At 43.9% G+C, this 20,636-nt stretch overlaps 1 protein-coding gene across 1 annotated transcript in view; it reads left to right on the top strand.

Moving 5' to 3' along the window:
• The window catches only part of BOD1L1 (biorientation of chromosomes in cell division 1 like 1), a 55,439-nt gene that overhangs the window by 8,257 nt on the left and 26,546 nt on the right, over positions 1–20,636 (top strand). The window contains exons 3-11 of the mRNA XM_068974794.1: positions 2,828–3,018; positions 4,046–4,660; positions 5,234–5,383; positions 7,197–7,363; positions 8,476–8,587; positions 9,241–9,379; positions 10,418–10,490; positions 12,532–18,475; positions 20,540–20,604. Of these exons, the coding sequence (XP_068830895.1) occupies positions 2,828–3,018; positions 4,046–4,660; positions 5,234–5,383; positions 7,197–7,363; positions 8,476–8,587; positions 9,241–9,379; positions 10,418–10,490; positions 12,532–18,475; positions 20,540–20,604 (7,456 nt within the window). The remainder of the gene's footprint in view (positions 1–2,827; positions 3,019–4,045; positions 4,661–5,233; positions 5,384–7,196; positions 7,364–8,475; positions 8,588–9,240; positions 9,380–10,417; positions 10,491–12,531; positions 18,476–20,539; positions 20,605–20,636) is intronic.

The raw sequence follows: 20,636 nt of genomic DNA, 5'->3' as shown, positions 1-20,636 counted from the left end.
AGCAAAACCTTTACAGCTGGGAAGCAGTCATTTGTTCTGTTCTTTAAAGAGCTAAATTCAATCTTACCCATGTAAAATCAAGCGCTTAAAATTGTTGTACCAACATATGACGTTGTTTTCACAGAACCTTGTTTGGTGAGGGATTGCTGGGCACTGCAGTAGGGGGTGCTTGTGACTGTCGGCAGTTAACACGAGGGCAGTCTGCCTGTGGGTGACGAGGACCCTCCTCTATGCACTAGAGCGGGCGAATTGTCGTCTCTTGGGTAGTTTAGGCATTGCTCTTACTGGGACATCTGTACATTTTCTTCTAGCTACTTTACTTATTTTTAATTGAACTGTTCCTTCATTTAAATTACATTAGTAAATTTATGTCTCTTAAATAACATTTTTAAGTTACCCTAAAGAAAAGGTAACTTTTAGTTGTGTCTGGAGATGGCTGGATGGCATCACCGACTGGATGGACGTGGGTTTGGGTGATCCCCGGAAGTTGGTGATGGACAGGGAGGCCTGGAGTGCTGCAGTTCATGGGGTCGCAGAGTCGGACACGACTGAGCGGCTGAACTGAACTGAACTGAACTAATGGTATAGGGCCTCCCTGGTGGCTCAGTGTGTGAGAATTCACCTGCCAGTGCAGGAGATGTGGGTTTGATCCCTGGGTCAGGAAGATCCCCTTGAGAAGGAAATGGCAACCCACTTCAGTATTCTGCCCAGGAAAGCCCATGGACAGAGGAGCCCGGCGTCTATAGTTCATGGGATTGCAACAGAGTCAGACACAATTTAACGTCTAAACGACGACAACTACTAATGGTATAGGAACGTATTTCCACCTATAAATACAATTTCAGATCGGTTTTTTTGCATGTACTTTGAGAAATAGTCAATTGACTCAGATTGAACTGTTTACAGTTGCCATTTTCATAAGACAAGATAGTTTAATATCTGCAATTTTGCATGGTTCAGTAACCAATCTGCCAGCTCAATAGTTTAAAAAAAGTTTTACTCTGTTTATGCATTCATTTGTACAACAGAACCTTAAAATGCAAGGGAGCTCAGAAATGATGACCTGAACTGTACAGTGTTTAAAGGAAGACAAGAAAGTGGCTTTAACCAAGACAGTGCCAGCTGCTGGCATTTTGGCTTTGCCCTTGAACCTAGAGCTATGACTTCTCCCCTCCTTTGATGAGGCAGCCCCGGCTGCACCCACACGTCACTGAAATGAACCCTCGAGGAACAGTGTGGTTGTTAGTGTGGGCCTCCATTTCTGAGATCAGAGTGGACCTCTGAGTGAGCAAGGACATAAGTACATGGAGGCCCAGAACGTAGGCATCAGGGAAAGAGACTGAAGCAATCACTTGAAGGGTGTGTTTTATTTTGTGCCTTTGTGCTTGCACCTTAGAACATTTTTCAGATTGCTTGTCCTTTCTTCTTTTCCACCTGCTACATTTTAAAGACACATCTAAGATGTAACAGTGTTCAGAGGATTCGCTTTTTTGTTTTTTTAATAATCTTAGAACTTTAGAAAGCAGGTTACCTACTTTGTGCAATGGTGTCTCATTTTTCTCTATGGCCCACATAAATGGAATTGTAGTATCCCAGGGCTGTGAGGTGCGTCGGGAAAGGCAAATTGCATCCATCCTCCACTGCAGACAGCACGGCACTCAGACATAGCCCTGCAGGGAGTAGAGAGAGACACCTCAGCCTTGTGCAGGGACAGCTGGAGGCCTCAAACCCGCTCTCCCAACAGTGTCCAGGGAACTGTGACCGCTCAGCTTCTCTGTTAGAAAGAAACAAGGTTGAAGTGCGATTCTTCAAATAAATGCATGTCCTCCTATTTTGTTCCGAGGCCTCTGTGGTTTTCTTCGTGTTTCAGGCTTTGTTGGCCCTTTTGCTCCTCTGTCTCTTACGTGTGATATTTCTTTGAAACAGTTGTTCCCTTCTCTTCTTTGGAAATCAGGACTCATGTTAAATGTCTTCTCCTTTGAAAAGCATTCGCAAGTCATCTCAGGGATCACTAATAATGACAATATTCTTTTCTCATAGTGTATTGTATGTCCCAGCGGCTGTCATGTTGTATTTTGTGTCTCTCACCCCCACCAGAACAGAGACCAGGTCTGATTTGCAGTGGCTCAGTAGCTAGTATGGTGCCTGTTGTGTATAAGACACTTGGAACATAATTGTTGAATGAATAAATCGTTTAGTCTTTAAGGCAAGAAGATAATAAGAAGGCCAAAAGTCTTAAGCTTTGTTTTTGTTCTTCTAAAGTTTTCCTTTTTTTTTTTTTTCTTTTTTGTAAGTTTGGGGAAATGGCACTTGGTGTGTATTCTTCAGTTTTCGTGGACACACTAATACTTATGAGAGACTTACATCTTTCTGTTTAAAAAAAAAAAAAAAAAAGTTGTAGAATCCATAGGTTTATTTCGTGCCTAGAATTCAGCTTTAGTGGTCACTTATTCCTGTCTGCCATGGGCAGGATTGAGGTAAGATAAGCGTCACCTACAAGCCTGGCCTTTAGATACTGTGCTCTGTCTCGTTCTAAAGGCATTTTGTTTTGCTTTTGTTCTGTCTGCTTTAGTATCTCCACTAGACGCAGTGGAGATGTGACATATTTCATGTAATTTTTTTTTGCAGTATCCTTTGTTAAATGCCACTGTAGTGCGAACCTCATTTTCTGTTGTGTACTCTTCTTGTAATCCAAGGAGAATGGAGAGAAGGCAGTTTAAGAACATATATGTAATTGATACAGCTTTACTTAAAAGGAGACTGTTTAATACTACCTTAATTTTCGTTTTTGTTTTTTCACTTTTCTGTAAATTATCCTGTGTTTCAGATCAGGAATGTTGGAGTCTGGTATTGACCGAATTATTTCTCAGGTTGTGGATCCAAAGATCAACCACACATTCAGACCTCAGGTGGAGAAAGCTGTGCACGAGTTTCTGGCCACGCTCAATCATAAGGAGGACACGAGTGGCGGCACAGCTCCTGATGATGAGAAACCGGACTCTTCCACCATCACACAAGGTGCTTTGCCTTCATTCTTGGCCAGTCCCGTTGCTTTTCTTCTTGTGCTGATTACCACGTCAGGGGTATTTAGTTTGTTAAAATATTTCTCTTTTTGGCCACTCTCATGAAATTGTAATTATTTTTTTTTAATTTAAATTTATTTATTTTAATTGGAGGCTAATTACTTTACAATATTGTATTGGTTTTGCCAAACATCATACATACATACCGTGGGTGTACACGTGTTCCCCATCCTGAACCCCCCTCCCACCTCCCTCCCCATACCGTCCCTCTGGGTCATCCCAGTGCACCAGCCCCAAGCATCCAGTATCATGCATTGAACATGGACTGGCAATTCGTTTCTTATATGATATTATACATGTTTCAATGCCATTCTCCCAAATCATCCCACCCTCTCCCTCTCCCACAGAGTCCAAAAGACTGTTCTATACATCTGTGTCTCTTTTACTGTCTCCCATACAGGGTTATCATTACCATCTTTCTAAATTCCATATATATGCGTTAGTATACTGTATTGTTGCTTTTCTTTCTGGCTGATTTCACTCTGTATAATCAGCTCCAGTTTCATCCACCTCATTAGAACTGATTCAAATGTATTCTTTTTAATGGCTGAGTAATACTCCATTGTGTATATGTACCACAGCTTTCTTATCCATTCATCTGTAGTTATTTTAATTATCACCCAGATTCTTAAACTGGCATAACAGTTCTTTTTTTTTTAAAAAAAATAATAGTTATTTTAATAATGTAGTGGATGGGTGTCTGTGTGTTTCAGTAGAGGCAATAATTACAATAATTAGAGAACATATTCTTTTTCTGGGAACTAGACTGTTCTCACATTTGCATAGTGCCTAAGATCCTGTATTACAGAGGTAGAGAATTGAGAGTGTGTTCAGTCTCAGCAGCAGTACCTGAAATGTATGTGTGTGTGTCACATAAAACTGACGGTGGCAGGTGGCCTTGAATCTGCAGAGGGCTTCACCTTCTGCACAAAGTTGTTCTAAAACGTGTCTTTCCCTCCGAGGTGTCCCTGCCCCCGGGCCCAGTGCAAACGTGGCCAGTGATGCCATGTCCATCTTGGAAACCATCACGTCTCTCAACCAAGAAGCTAGTGCTGCCCGGGCTTCAACAGAGACGTCGAATGCCAAGACCAGTGAGAGAATGTCCAAAAAAAACCCATCTCAGGCAAGCACTGACGCTAGTGCTGAGAAAGAGAGGACTTCAGAGGACACAGCAGATAAAGAAAAATCTACACCCGACTCTGCAGGGGAAGGGCAGGAAGCTGCCCCTCGGTCTGAAGAACTTAGTGATCCCCCTTGTCCAGCTGAAGAAATGAAAAATCACACAAGAGAAAGCACTAGTTCAGTTCTGCTCAGTAAGGATGCTCAACAAGAAAGCAGTGACCAAAAAAGCAAATCAGCAGATAAAGGCGAAAAGAAGCCGGACAGCAATGAAAAGGCAGAAAGAAAGAAAGAGAAGAAGGAAAAGACTGAAAAGAAAACCGATCACTCAAAAAGGAGCGAAGATGTACAAAGAGTAAAAGATGAAAAACAAGCAAAGGATAAAGAAGCAGAATGTTCAAAACTTCCTTCGGAAAAAACCAATAGTAAAGCTAAAACCGGTGAAGGAACAAAAGAAGGTAAAAACTTGGAAAAGTCTACAACAGTTTAAAGAACACAGGGTGTCCGTTGAGGGCACATCAAACTTGCCTTCAAAGTTTTGTAAATATATTTGCTACTTGTGTTTTAAAATCCTGAAAACTCATATTCTCTTTGCTGAAAGATGAGCATTAAGCATTTGTATATTTCCTTTCATTCTCATGTGCCAGTTGACAATGCAAATGAACAGAGAGACTCTAAGCCTTATTATTTAACTCATAATTTATTCACATACATTATTCTAAGCCAATTAATTGTATATTCTAATCTTTAAAATATTAGTGAATATTTCAGTTACATAATATTTGCTTTTTGTATATCATTCACATCATGAATTATCAGTTTTATTAGTTTTATAGGCTAACCTTGCCTTTCTGTTTTCTGAAAACAGCTCTACCTTATTTGATATTGGTTACTAATGGTGAGAGATTATTTCTGAAGTTGAAGTTCTTTGAGCAGTTAAAGCAGAAAAATGTTAATGTAATTTAGGAATCGGGTGCTGTTTTTGTTCTTACCACAAGACGATTTGTTTTCTATGTTTCATTTTCTTGTAGATTTCTCTTTGATAGATTCTGATGTGGATGGACTTACAGACATCACAGTTAGCTCCGTCCACACCAGTGACCTTTCATCTTTTGAAGAAGACACTGAGGAGGAGGCTGTGATGTCTGAGAGCATGGAAGAAGGAGAGATTACATCAGATGGTAAAGCATTTTACTTAGTAAAGCCTCTGTGAAGCTTCCTGTTGAGCAGTATTTGTATGTTCAGATGGCTGTGTCGTGAAAGACAGTGTGGCGCCATGGCAGGAGCTTGGGACTTTTAGTTGGAAGATTTGTTTCTGAGTCCCAGCTCCAAGATTGTCTATCTGAGTGAGCTTGGTAAGTTACTAAACCTCAACAGGCTTAGGTTCTCCATCTCTTACCTCCACTCCCTAGGATTGTCACAAGAGTTGGATGAGATCATGTTTGAACATGCCATATTTGGTAGTGTTTGGAGGGACACAGTCCCCAAGACTGCCCTCACTTTATGGTTTCTTACAGCTAAGGGACACATTAAAATCAGCCAAGGGAAGAGGCAATAGGCTGTATAGTCTGTCACCAGGAATGACATAGTCACCAGGAGTCATGAAGCTAGTGAGCACAGCCCCATTTGAAACCCACATCTGGGCTTCTAACTAATACCTTACGTTGCTCTTTAACATGTGATTAAATATTTGCTTATGATTTTTTGAAAAGTAAAAAATGTTGAATATTATTTGCAATTGCCTGCAGATAGCATCTGGTAAATTTGCCACTGACTCTTGGATTGAACCCACCTGCCAATGCAGGAGACATAAGAGACATGGGTTCAGTCCTTGGATCAGGAAGGTCCCCTGGAAGAGGGCATAGTAACCCACTCCAGTATTCTTGCCTGGAGAATCCCATGGACAGAGGAGCCTGGTGGGCTATAGTCCATGGGGTTGCACAGAGTCAGACACAACTGAAGCGACTTAACACATACTTGAATTAGGATATCTGTAGAGAAAACCATAGGCAAGAAAAAAGTAGGAAGTTTCAGTGCTGTAAATGTATTAATATTTTTCAGTTGCTCCCATTTTTCATCATTTTCTTAGTATATTTAAAAAACTGAATTAGCAGCCTCCAAAATGCAAGGGTAGCACTTCTGACTCTTCCTAATTATCCTCATGAGGTCATTTCTGAGTACTGATGGAAGACGAATGCTCTTATCCTGTGAACATTCCACTTTCTCTGACCAAACGGAAATCTTACTTCTAGATGCTTTATTGGGTCTTTTCAAGGTTTTTCCTGGACAGGGCTAGATTTTCTGTGTATGGGATCCAAAAGTAAGAAGACTGCTTTTATAAGAGTACTAAGCAATACTCAGTACCAATTCATTGCTTCTTGCTGTGTCATGGGGAACTTTTCTTCCTTCCCAGGGTAGAGGGGTTTTAGTATATACTTGCTGTAGGTCCAATTATTGGTTCTTGCCTCTTCCATAAGTGAAAGATCATAAATGGTCATTAAAATCTCAAGTTTAAAGTGTGGCTTGAAGGGAATTTGTTCAGCTTAATACTGGTAAAGTATTCATGCCAAGTCTGTTGACATACAAATGAGGATTAACTATTTGTCCAGGAAACATAAATAACTCTTAAGGTCTAATTTTTCTTTTTGATATGTGAGACGCTGAAAGAAAGAAACAGTATGTGAATCAGGAGGACGTCTTGGTGGTCCATTGTTTAAGACTCTGCGCTTCCTGTTCAGGGGGCATGAGTTTGATCCCTGCCCTGAGAAATTCTGCATGCCATGTGGCACGGCCAAAGAAGCAAACAAAAGAAAATTTAAGTAAATAAAGATATGAATTATAGCCTTTAAAATTTTCTGAATTTTCACATACTGATATTTCTCCTGTTGGACCTACAAATACCCTTAAACTACTTTGATATAGCTTTTGCCACTTGATGTTGATGTTAATTGCTGATTGACAGCAAAGCTCTTCTTTCTACTGACTTTCTTCCAGATGAAGAGAAGAACAAGCAAAACAAAACAAAAACTCAAACCAATGATCCCAGTGAAGGAAAAGCAAAAAATGTGCGGCATGCTTATGTTCACAAACCATATCTTTACTCAAAGTATTATAGTGATTCTGATGACGAACTTACTGTGGAACAACGGCGGCAGTCTATCGTAAGTCAGATTTGAGCTCTTGTTATGTTAACCTATTAAATCAGGTTGGCATACTTGACTAGTCTGTTCACAGGCTATTGGTGAGCATTCGAAATGGTGACTTATAGGTCCCACCTTCAGGAACCTTGTCATTTAGGCAGAATAGATAAAAACATGATGGAGCTGTTCCTATCATCATGATTGGTGAAAAACTGGTAACACCCTTGGTGTTTCATAGTATGGAAATGTTTGACCCGAGTATGGATCCAGCCATAAAGAGAGATGGCATCAGCCGTTAACATATTATTAAGAGGGAAGCACAGTCATCCACATATTTCCTTCATTTGATAGTACTTCTAAGATGTACCACTGAATTATTAACAGCTTTTTAGAGAAACTGCTACCTCATTGTATGTATACATCAGTTTTAATAAGTTGGCTTACAATTTCAGAAACATTAAAATATGAAAAGTTGTGAAACAAAGAATAAGGAAATACTACTCCATTAAAAATGATCTGAAGGAAGCGCACCAAAATGTTAATGGTGGCTTCTCTCTTAAGAGGTTAGTTGATCAGGAGTTAGGCTCATGCTTAGGGTGTTTGATACTTTGAGGCTTTGAGTTCCGGGCAGGAAAGAGATGGTAGAGTAACACAATGACTGGATCCTCCCTGGTTTAAAATACAAATACAGGAAGTCCCACACCCAAACCCTGGGTCCTGAGAGTATAGCCAGCAAGTAACATTTATTGTAGGACCATCCTGTCACTTGAATCTGCATTTCAGCTTTCTTTGAGAAAATCAGATAATTATAAAGACCTACCTCTACACTTGATGTTCATAGATATTTTTATAGGTAGCCTTTTAATTGGAATAACAGTTTATTAAACCACCATTTCCCCAAATGATACCTTTAAATTGATGGCATTCTGAAAGTTAGTAAGGGAGAAATGTCACTTTCTGTCTCTTTTGAAACACATGTGCACACATAGATGTGTTTATAGTGGTATGTATGCACTTTTACAGAGCCCATTAATTTGTAAGAACATCTGAAGGGCAAGCATATTTTATTTCAGGGTGTTTTTGCTCTTACTTGAGAATCTGTCAGCATAATTATGAATATTTTGTGGTTTTAGGCTAAAGAAAAAGAAGAGAGACTTTTAAGAAGGCAAATTAATAGAGAAAAACTTGAAGAGAAACGAAAACAGAAAGCAGAAAAGACAAAGTATTCAAAAGCTAAGACTCAAGGTATAAGAGATCTTAACTTTTAATATTTTAAACTATGTACTTACCCCATTGACTTCTAGATATCAAGACAGCTTATGAGATATGATTATAAAATAAAGTGATAAAAATTGTATCTTAGATTTTTAAAACTATATATTTTAAGATGTTTAAGATTTCCTTTTTAATCTGATGTCTTTAGTCACTTGTTTATTATATTTCTATATATAAGTTAAACATTCTGTCACATACCAGATTACATAACTCACATAATAGCAGTTTATTTTCCAGTGATTATGGAATGAGTTATCACTGGAAAATTTATTGTTAACCTGTGAGTCCTCAAGCCTTGCAGTGATATTAATGGAATTCATCTATACTTACATTAACTAAAATGTCAAACATTTATCTGGAATATTTCATTGGACAAAATTGAACTTCCTCTGGACACTCATCTTGTTTGATGTAAAATACACACATGTACATGTATGAGCACTTGAAATAAAAAATATAAGACTTCTCCATCTACATAAAATGTTTTTATTCCAATACAACTTAGAGATATTGAAGCTATTTTTTATTTTTACAGTGATTAGAAAATCTTAATGAAGAATAAAGATTACACTGTTTATAAAACTGTGTTCTGAAACATAGTTTGTTGATTGCTTCTTCCCCAGGCAAAGGTAATGTAGACTTAGAAGAATCATCAACAAAAGGTTTGGAACCCAAAGCCCCCCGAATTAAAGAAGTCCTTAAAGAACGGAAAGTTTTAGAGAAAAAGGTAGCCTTAAGCAAGAAAAGGAAAAAGGATTCCAGGTACGTATCATTTGGCCACATTCACATTATAATATTCTCTCGACAAGCTTCCAGAGGAGAGGCATTGAAAATGACAGGAAAGAGTCAGACCTTGAATGTATATATTATTCCATGTTTATGAAATAACATGGAATAGGGTTTTCTTTTCAGTATCATAATTCATTGTACTAATAGCTGTATTTCAAAACAGCGTGTACTAATCTTTTTCTTTTGTGGGGGTAGGGGCAGACTTTATTTGATAATCTGATGGAACCACTGGACTCTGCCCAGAGAAATGCACGTGCATAAGCACAGAGTTGTCCGTAGAGTCTCAGAGAGTGTGTAGACCCTCTGGAAGCACGCGGGAGCCATTCCCCTTCTGGACATTCAGTTACCTCTTGCTGACGGCACTGCCTCCATTCTCTAGTCTTTCCACACACTTCACTAGTATATCAGGCTTCTCCCCGTAAACCAGCGTTCCAAGCCAGACATTGTTTTTAGCACCTCATGATCACGGTTAATTCTGTAAGAATTACACAGCTGAAGAGACTCAGGGTGGCTGTGTAGGCGTGGGCTATAGCATTATTGGGCTACCAACAATATGCAGTTCTGTAAGTTTATCTTAGACTTGAAGGTAACTAAATCAGTGATTTTAGCTGAGCCAATAATCTGCAGAACTCAGTGAGAGGAGGTGGCTCTCATTTTTCTTACAGACTTTAGCCTTTTCGATCTGAATAAATAGAACTACTCTGTTTATTCAGAAGATAAGACTTTCAAAATGAAATTGTAGCCCATGTCATATTCATCTTCAAGCGAAAAATCACAAATTTTTGTTTGAAGAATACTTTCCTGTAGGACCAAGAGTGGTCCACTTCACATTTGGGGTTTAGCTGTTCACTGTCAACCAAGAATAGGATTTAATTTGAAGTGCACAAGTCTCTAAGTACAAACTAAGTGTTTTGTAGTAAAGAAAAGCTAAGCTTTTTTTAAAATCTTCCTGAGAAATTTAAATCACATTTTTTGGTCCAAAGTTCTTATTTCACATTTTGCCCCACCTAGGAACATTGATGAGAATTCGAAAAAGAAACAGCAATCTGAAGAAGATTCCAGAGAAACACTCAAAACAAGTGAGGTATGTCTTAATTAGTAAAACCCCACTTCAAATGCTCTTCTGTTAAGCCATTCAGTTATTTGTAGTAAACAAATGCAGTCTGATTTTTTTTTTTTCTACCTTGAATGAAGTCTTTTACATTCAACATTCCAGCACTGCCATCCTATTATGGTCTAAATTCTTCATTTTGGCAAGTTGATTCTTGTGATCTTTTATCTGGATAATAGTTACTTTTCTTCTCCTTTCTTTTCCCCCAACTCCCCCACCTCTTGTTTCTTAAATTGACGATAATAAAATAGCCAGGAATAATAATGAAAAAGAAAAGAAGGAAAAAGCTAAAATCCCTCCACTAACAAATTATCATTGTTTTCCATTTCTCACCTACATATGTTCATAATTTCGTAGAGCAAATGTAATCTTGCATAGTGTTTTTAACATCCCCCCATACTCAGTTCATACTGTAACTTCCTAATTAATATATTCTGATGATTATATAGCTTACATTGAATGAATATACTGTAATTTAAGCATTTCCTTATAGTTGAGCACTTAGACTGTTTTCTAAGATGTGATCATTTTAAATAGTAAAAGTAGGTAGATAAAAATACCCTCAAAATGTTCAGTAAGTACATTTCTTCTCCTTTTTACTTGTGATAAACTTCTGTTTTCACTGGGTTTTAATCTTTCTATATGCTTTCATATTTATAATTCTATAGCTGAACTATTGAATATCTTAACACTTCTAAAGGAAGCAGTAATTATTTAGTAATTATTTATTCATAGCCAGTAAATATTCTTGATGTCTTTATGTAGATATTAGAGTCATTTAGTATATTCTGATATCCTAATGTCATATTATTAATATTTAATGAGAAATTCCTGTGGAAAATGATCTCGTAAGATTGTATTCACATTAATTGGTTAGAACTTATTGTAAAATTAGGTTGATGGCATCCCTGTTAGTTCTTAATTTGTGGAATTTAATTTCAAAGTATTTTTTTAAGATCTTACTATGTCCCAGTCCCTATAGTAATAGTGTATTAATCTTCATGTTAAAGTATAAAAAAGGTGCAGTGATAACCTGACCCAGAGACACAATTCAGCCGATTGTTTGAATAAGAATAATTATAGCTAGTTCATGAGTCCTTATTATAATAAGTGTCATTGGTCATTAACATTAGTCCAGTCAGTGCCAGACTGTGGATCAGGAGGAAGGTTTGGCTGCTTTGGTCTATTGGTATCTTCCCTTGGGTATGAACATGTACATCTGATGTATATGATATGATTACTTTAGTTACCATGAGTTTCTATGTACATTTGAAGCTTCCTAAATAAACTGTCTTACAGGTAACCTAAATTCATGAAGATAGATAATTTGCATTTTTAAATTAAAATGTAAGAAAACTTTATTTCATTGTAAAATTTTTAATTGCCTTCATTGGGTATTAAGCCTTTGGACTAAAAAGAACTAATGTTATTCTTTCAGCTTCTATTTATTAGTGACCACTGGCAATTATTGGGCTTTAGCAATTTAAAGTCTGAGAATGCCTCCAAGTGCCTGGACACATCTCAGGAGAAAGAACTACTCTCTATAAAGATGCTGCTATATAGTGGGAAGAGTATTAGACCCGGAATGAAATTATCTGAACTTGTTGCTAGGTGTCATATTATTGAACCATCCTGAGTTTCAGGTTCCTGATGCATAGAAATAAGTTAATAATACCTACGAGCTGCTGGCAGAAGTGAAACAAGTAAGGTGTAGCATGTGGTAAAGAATTCACCTGCCAATGCAGGAGATGCAGGTTCGATCCCTGGGTCAGGAAGATTGCCTGGAGAAGGAAATGGCACACCACTCCAGTATTCTTGCCTGAGAAATCCCATGGACAGGGGAGCCTGGCAGGCTACAGTCAGTGGGGTCACAAAGAGTCGCATGGCTTAGGAACTTAAACAACAACAGCAAGCGTGTTACAACGTTCAGCATACTAAATGCACCCAAATTTTAGAATTGAATATAAAAACTAATCTTAGTAGGTCTCATATTTTAACTTTTATTTTCTTACAGCATTGTGAAAAGGAAAAAGCATCTTCTTCAAAGGATCTGAAGCATGTTCATGCAAAGAGTGAACCAAGTAAACCTGCTCGGAGACTTTCAGAGTCTTTGCATCCAGCTGATGACAACAAAAACGAATCCAAAATAGAAAGGGAACACAAAAGACGGACTTCTACCCCTGTTGTGGTGGAAGTGGTGCAGGAAGAGACTGACACGAGAGATGGAAAAAGGCCAGTGGAACGCTCAGAAAGTGGCACAGAAGAAGCCCAGAAACAGAAGAACACGCTTAAAAACGAAAAGCATCTAAAGAAAGATGATTCTGAAACACCACATTTAAAAAGCCTGCCTAAGAAAGAGGCGAAATCCTCCAAGGAAAAGCCTGAGAAAGAGAAAACTCTGCCAGAAGACAAACCGTCTACAAAACATAAGTACAGAGGTGACAGTGCGCATAAGGCAGGGGATGAGCCCGAGCTTCACTCTCCCGAGAAGGGCTCGAAAGATGAGAATACGCAGAAGGCGAGTCAGCAGCCAAAACTCTCATCAGACGACAAAGCTGAGCGAAGAAGTAAACACCGGAATGAAAGGAAATTGTCAGTTTTGGGTAAAGATGGCAAACCAGTTTCTGAGTATATTATAAAAAGTGACGAGAATGTTCGTAAAGAAAATAAGAAAGAGAGACACGGGTCAGCCGACAAAACCAAGGCAGAGCACAAATCAAGAAGATCAAGTGATTCTAAAATTCAGAAGGACTCTTTGAGCTCCAGGCAACATGGAAGCACAGTACAGAGAAGAAGCGAAAGTTACTCCGAGGATAAATGTGATAATGACTTGACTAACGCAGATAGTAATTCAAAACCAGAAGAGGCGGTTCACAAGGAGAGGCGAAGAACCAAGAGCTTGTTGGAAGAGAAACTTGGGTTGAAGTCTAAGTCCAGAAGCCAAGGCAAACAGTTGAAAGCATCTGAGATAGAATCACAAGAAAATACCACAAAACTGGCGACCACTCCAAAACCAGAGAAGGAGAAGAACACTGAAGAAGGTGAGCCAGAGAGACAGCGGAAGTCCAGAGTTGAAGACAGACCTTCTGAGGAAAGCGGTGTGGAACCCACGTCAGAGTGTGTGGCCCCTTCAGCACATAGTGTGCAGAGAGAGTCTAGTCACAGAGCAAAGTTGCCGCTAGCAAAGGAGAGGTCCAAGGGTGAGAAAGAGTCAAGCTCCACCAGACTCGAGAGAAAGTTGTCAGACGGGCACAAAAGCAGGAGCTTAAAGCACAGTAGTAAGGACGTGAAAAAGAAGGAAGACAACAAAACAGAGGACAAGGATGGAAAAGAAGTCGACGGCAGTCAGGAGAAGCCCAGAGGAAGTAGTTCAGTCGTAGAAAAGAAGTTAACTAGAAGGTTGTGTGAAAATCGAAGGGGCAGCGTATCCCAAGAAATAGCTAAAGGAGAAGAAAAACCAGCAGCAAACCCTTCAGGTGCTCCCAGTAGTTCCTCCCTTCAGAGACCCAAAAAAAGTTGTGATCCTGCCCTGATGCCCGAACAAGAGCCAATGGAAATTGATCTCGAGCCAGCCGTGGAAAATGCAGCGGAAGTCCGCAAAACCCAAGACGGCAGCAGTAGCTCTCAGCAAGAACTTGACTCAGAAAATGTTACGAAACAAAAAACTGCCACTGCAGTCCTAAAGGAGGAGTTACAGACTCCCATGGGAGAGTCAAAAACAGCATCTCCGGCCTGTAAATCAGGGCGTGGAACAGGAGCTGTTGGTAATTCCGAAAAGCACGCCGACCATAGAAACACCCTGACCAAGAAAATGCATCTCCAAAGCTCTGTGTCCAAACCTAACTCCGGGGAGAAGGAGTCCGCTCAACAAGAAACTCACGAAATGAATGTAGACTCCGAAACGAGTCACTGTTTGTTACCCCATGCCCCATCAGAAAGTGACGTGGCACAGAAGAATTTGAAAACCATCACCAGGCCCACCGAAGAACGCCTTGCTGCAGGAGACCCCGCTCTTAAACATTCCGCAAAGGTAGATCCCGCCCCGTCCTTAGGCTCCATGACTGCTGGGCCTCAGAAACAGTCTCATGGTTCAGAGGTGCCTCCTTTAGCTGACAGAGGAAGTGGGTCAGAAGGTGCCACCGCCAGCACCTCGCTCGTCCACCACTCTGAAAGCCCTAAGCAAAGCTGGACTCTTGAGGAACCAGAAGTTCCTAGGGCAGGTGGCAGCAGAAAAGGCGATGCCGTTTCCACAGTGGGCACGCCAGCAGAAGCCAGCTTGGAGAGCAGAAGGCGCCCTCCAGAAGCGGCACAGGGCTTCGCGCTGCGCCGCAGATCAGGGGAGGCACACACGCCTGTTGGCAGTGAGGCAGCGGACAGGACAGTGGACAATGAAAATGTTGACAAGGAAGGTGGCTCGATGGATGTGGATGGGAAAAGGAGTAACTCAAGTTCGAAGCAGACCCTTAGGGCTTCTGTAGAAAATGGCCACAAGGCTGGTGTTGCTGTTGATCAGGTGGTAGGCATGAGTACAGAAACAGATACTGTTGGACTTAAGTGGAGCAGAGGCCCAGGTGAAGTCGAAAGCACACCAGCTGATGCTGACAGAAGGCATGGACCCAGTGAGGTGGACACCAGTGCTGAGAGCAGTGCCGTGCCCTCTGTTCTACATCAGAGGAGCGGGGAAGCTGAGATGCCGACAGCCAGCCCTAGTAGAGGAGAAAAGGCTTCCATCGCCAGCACCACTGAGGGGAAGGACAGCAGTGTTCCCCTAAACCCGGTGAGGGCCGGGACTGCCACAACCACATCTGCAGAGACGGTGGAGGGTGGGGTGGCCGTGCCTTGCACAAGCATCGAGGCGGACGAAGGCCTCACGACGGGCACCTGCTCCGAAAACCACCCTCTTCACGTCGGGGCGGAAGCCAGAGAAGGCACCGTCTTTGCCGCAGCCGAGGAAGGTGGGGGTGTCGTCACAGAAGGATTTGCAGAAAGCGAAACATTCCTCACAAGCACCAAAGGAGAAAGTGGGGAATGCGCCATAGCCGAGCCTGAAGAAAGAGCAGCCGAACCCGCAACGGCCCCCGCGGGGACCACCGAGGCTGACGCCAGGAGCGCAGCGACCGAGGAGAAGGACGACGCTGTGACCAGCGCAGGTTCCGAGGGCAAATGCGATGGGTCTTCAGGTGGAGACTCGGACCTCGTGGAAGGAACGATCAGGTTTATCAGTGAGGTTGAGAGCGACGGAGCAGTAACAAGTGCGGGGATGGACATCAGGGAGGGGTCCCTAAGCAACGAAGAGTTGGATGGATTCCGGAGAAGCCCGCTGAGAGCAGGTCCCAAGAAGGAAAGCGAGGGGACGGTGACGTGCACAGGGGCAGGGGCCAGAAGAGACAGTAACGTCCTGTGCTCCGCGGCTGGCGTGGGGCCTCAGGAGGAGCGCAGGGTGACAGGGGTCCCCGGGGGCCCCATAGATACCCCCACACCCACGGCAGCCAGCGCCGCCCAGGAGGAAAGCGGTTCTGTGATGGACGGCCCGGAGGGTGAAAGTGCTGTCACCAGTACCGGCATAACCGAGGAGGACGGGGAGGGCCTGGCGAGCTGCACAGGTTCGGAGGAGAGCGGTGAAGGCTTTGCCCTGAGTTCCGAATCCGAAGAAAACGAAGAGAGTGCCATGGACAGCACGGTAGCCAAAGACCCCACTGATGCGCCGGTGGTGGCCCCCGGCCCCTGCGACGATGAGGGCGTGGTGACCAGCACGGGCGCCAAGGAGGACGAGGATGAAGGGGAGGGCGTGGTGACCAGCACGGGCCGGGGGAACGAGGTTGGGCACGCGTCCACGTGCACAGGGATGGAGGAGGAGAGCGAAGGGGTGTCGGTCTGCGAGAGTGCAGGAGGAGACGCTCAGCTCGGCCCTGCGGCGGGGCGTGTGGACGCCGAGGTAGGCGGCACCGTTCTGCATGCGTACGAGAGTACCGTAGACAGCGTGAGCGGCGCCGAGAAGGACGCTAAAGACGCGGAGATCTGCTCCAGCGCCAAAGGGGTCGTGGAGAGCAGCGTGAGCAGTGGGGCTGCAGGGGAGGGCATGGCGGCTCCCGCTCCCGAGGGTCGCCAGGGGCCCATGACCAGCGCAGCTTCAGACCACAGGGACGGTGAGCTCAGCAGAAAGGAAAAAGCCGACGACACCACGCCCTCCACTGGCCTGGTGGGGGACAGTTATGAGGCCCTCGTGTCTGCTGCTGTCCCAGAACATGAGCCTCCTCACACGTCACCGAGCGAAAAAGATGAGGGTGTCATCACCTCCGTGGAAAACGAAGACTGTGACGGCCTTGTGGCTGCCGCGGCCATTAACAGTGTCGCCAACCAGGCTGGTGTGGCTGGGGGTTCAGCTGAAGGGAAGGGCTTGGTGATCTCCACCAGCACAACAGATGATCTCACCCCACAGCTCAACACCGTGGTAGACATGAGGGCGGGTCATTCAAGCGCCTCTAGACCTGAAGAGAGCGCGGAAGGCCCCAGAGTGAACATGGAGGAGTTCGAGGCCCCCATGCCCAGCGCAGCATCAGGTGACGGGAGCCAACTCACGGCTGCGAGAAACGAGGAGAAAGACGAGTGTGCCATGATTTCCACGAGCATCAGGGAGGAGTTCGAAGTGCCCATTTCCAGCGCAACAGCCCTCCATGGTGCCCAGAGTCCGCAGCCGGTGGCAGCCATGGAAGGCAGAGCCGAAGGGCTGGCCCCGGTGAGCGCCGACGACTTCGAGGGGCCCACGCCCAGTGCGCCCGCGCAAGCCGAGAGCCCCCTCGCTTCAACCAGCAAGGAGGAGAAGGACGAATGTGCGCTCATTTCCACCAGCATCGCGGAAGATTGCGAAGCCTCTGTGTGTGGTGTGGCTAGGGAAAGGGAGCTTGAGCAACCCGTCCTGGAAGAGAAGGACAGCAGCGCCATCATCTCCACAAGCTCGGGAGAGGACTGCGAGGGCCCTGTGTCCAGTGCTGTCGCTCGAGGGGACGCCCAGGCCTCGGTCACGCCGGTGGAAGAGGCGAGCGATGCGGCCATGATTTCCACCAGCACCTCGGAAGGCTGTGAGGCGGCCATGGCGGGCGCCGTGCTGCAGGAGGAGGAGCTGCCCGCGGGCACGGGCACAGAGGACGTGAGCGATGCCGCTATCATCTCCACCAGCACGGCCGAATGCCTGCTGGCCCCCGCTGGTCTCAACAGGCATGAAGAGGTTCGTCTGAGTGCAGGCAGCCCCAAAGGAAAGGATGCCCCATCAGCCACGAAGATGAGCAAGCCTGAGGCCCCTCTGTCCAGCCTAATGGCCAAGGACAAGTGTCAGTGTTCTGGGCCCTCCACAGGGGGAAAAGAAGTGGGCTCCGTGGTGGCAGGGGCCACCAGGGAAGGGCATGACCAGGCGTCGGTCAGTATGCTTTCTGCGAGTGTCGGGATTGTGGCAGAGAGCGAGAGGCTTGGCAAGGACTGTGCAGACAGAGTTCAGAGAGAAGATGCAAGGCCCGAGGCAGGGACATCAGGGGGCAGCACGCCAGCGAGGTGTCCAGCAGGGGGGAGCAGGGACTCGCCTGTCGACCCGCAGGGACCAGAGCAGGGGCCGGAGGGCACCTCCGTCAGTGTGCGCTGTTTGACAGCAGTCAATCCTGGTGCTAAAACAGCTGATGACCAGCAGGGGCCTGGGGGGCACTTGAAAACCACCACCCCTGAGTGTATTAATGGCCAGGAGTCAGAAACGGCTCCTTCCCACACAGCATCCCTTCCCACCGCCTACAATGTAGCGCCCTCAGCTCCTAAACAGGAGCAGAACTTGACTAGCAGGAGTGACCGCCGTGGCCAGTGCACTGTCCCAGCATCCACCGAAAAAATGGGAGAAGATAACAGCGTGACCAAATCCTGCCAGCAAGAAGGTCTTCAAGTCACTGTTTCTTCTGAAGAAAATTTGTTTGATCGAGGTGAGACTCTTAAGTGCAAATTTTCATGTTTTATAAAGATAATTGCATGTAGAGGACATTTAAGATGGTTTTGGTTGTGAAAGTAAAGTTGCTCAGTCGTGTCCTACTCTTTGCAACCCCATGGACTGTAGCCTACCAGGCTCCTCCATCCGTGGTATTTTCCAGACAAGAACACTGGAGTGGGGTGCCATTTCCATCTCCAGGAGATCTTCCTGACCCAGAGATTGAACCCTGGTCTCCCGCACTGTAGGCAGACACTTTACCGTCTGAGCCACCAGGGAGGTTTTGATTCTAGAATATAGCAAAATCACTGTCATCCAACTTGAGAGCCAGGCTTCTCTAAAATCATGTTTAAAGGGTTAGTCTTAGACCCACTTCTCATGTGTAACGTGGGCAGTTAGGAGGCTGCCAGCTGTCTCATCGGCTGGACAAGTGTTGTCCGCAGGACTGTTGCAAGTTACTAAACATCTTTGGCCTTCAGGCTTCTTAGCAATCAAAATGAAGGCACCTTACAGCAGTGTATGAGATGAGCATTTTTTTTAATCACCCTCATTTTACAAATGAAAGTTCAAAGAGTTTAAATAACTTGCACTGTACTCGGATGCCTCTTAGGAAAAAAAAAAAATCACATCTGAGCCTCAGCTTTCTGTTGTGTGCGAAGGGGACAATAGCTCAAAACAAGCCCCGTTCCAGCCCTCGTGTGACTTATTACAGATTCCAGGTATGTGTCAGTTCAGTCTAGCTGGCTGCTTCTCATCGAGGAAGCACCTTATGTTTTATTTAGCAGCATTTATTGTTCATGTAAATAGGCTAGTTTCTGGTTTAGTATTTGAAGAAGAAAAGAATCGTGTTCCCTCCTGCTAGATTCCAGAGAGTGCCAGTCTTGTTGGAAACTTGTTGGTACTTTTCAAAGGTGTAAGCTTGGAGCTCAGTCATTGATTACCACTCATCCACCCACTTCAGACACATTATACCAGGTACCGCTGTGGATTCAGAGATGATGGGAAGATGGTTGTGAATCCAGCTACGTATTGTGTTTAGGCTGTGACACGGCACTGTGACAGGTGCTTAGGACAGGCTTAACAGGATGCTATGAGAACTCGAAGAGGGTACGTGGGCTAGACAGCAAGCGAGCAAGGATGCTGTCTTCCTCTCCACTCTGTGTAAATGGGAGCAAGCTGCACTTTTAAGCTGAAGTATCACCTAAGTGCTACTCTGGAGGCTGAGGCCAGTAGATTTAGTCCTGTTTCTTATGGGGACTTAGGAGACACTAAGAGATGTTCCAAGGGTTGAAATAAATGACTTAAAAATTTTCTGTTGACTTTAATTTAGGGTGAGTTGAATGCTCTGGAAGTTTCTATGACTCAGCCATTGCTACAGTCTGTTATTCCTTCTGCCTCCTGCCTCTCCTTCCCTCTGAAGGAGCAGAAATAGAAGGACTTTTAGCAAGGAATAAGCCCACAGCCTCCTGGAGAAAGGAAGGGTTTTCTTGAGAGGCGTCTGTGTGGGCAGGTGAGAGGAACAAGTCTCAGGACAGAGGAGAGAAGGAAAGAAAGGGATAGGTTTGAGTCTACCAGGGAAAATTCTGTTTCCTTTTAATCTGTTTCACAGTTTTTAACTTTGTGTTCAACTCTGCTGTGTCAGCACAAGCAAGTAAAGTGAACCTGTTCACAAATCACCATCTTTATTAAGAAAGTATCTCAGTGGCCTTGGATGTTTTCTTTTAGGGACAAGCTTGATGTAGATATCTATAGAAAAATACTTGGACATAAGACGTCTTCGCAAATGATAGCATAGCATTCTTTGTGGCCAGCCAGCATAACAGCCAGAAACATTTTATACACATCCCATCCCCCCGAAATGAGTGAATGACCCCTTGCCTTTTATCTGAGAGTTTTCGGATATATTCCCCTTTATTGTTTTCTACTGACAGCAAACTAAAACAGGACGGAGGAGGGCGTAGCATCTCCAGATAACAACTAGACGACATTCTGTTACCTTTTTATTCAAGATGCAGTTTGCAAGCAAATTCTTAAACTGATTGAATGGTTTGCATTTCTTTAGGCAGCAAAGAGTCTCCATCAAATGCTGTGGGAAGACTGAGACTGAAAACCAACTTGAAACCTGAGGTATGGCTGATCATTCAGTTATGCTGAACTGC

The sequence above is a fragment of the Capricornis sumatraensis genome, chromosome 7, assembly GCF_032405125.1.
Source record: "Capricornis sumatraensis isolate serow.1 chromosome 7, serow.2, whole genome shotgun sequence".
In the NCBI taxonomy this organism is placed as follows: Eukaryota; Metazoa; Chordata; class Mammalia; order Artiodactyla; family Bovidae; genus Capricornis; species Capricornis sumatraensis.
Note: the sequence above shows the minus strand (reverse complement) of the source record. Positions and strands in the feature narration are given on the sequence as shown.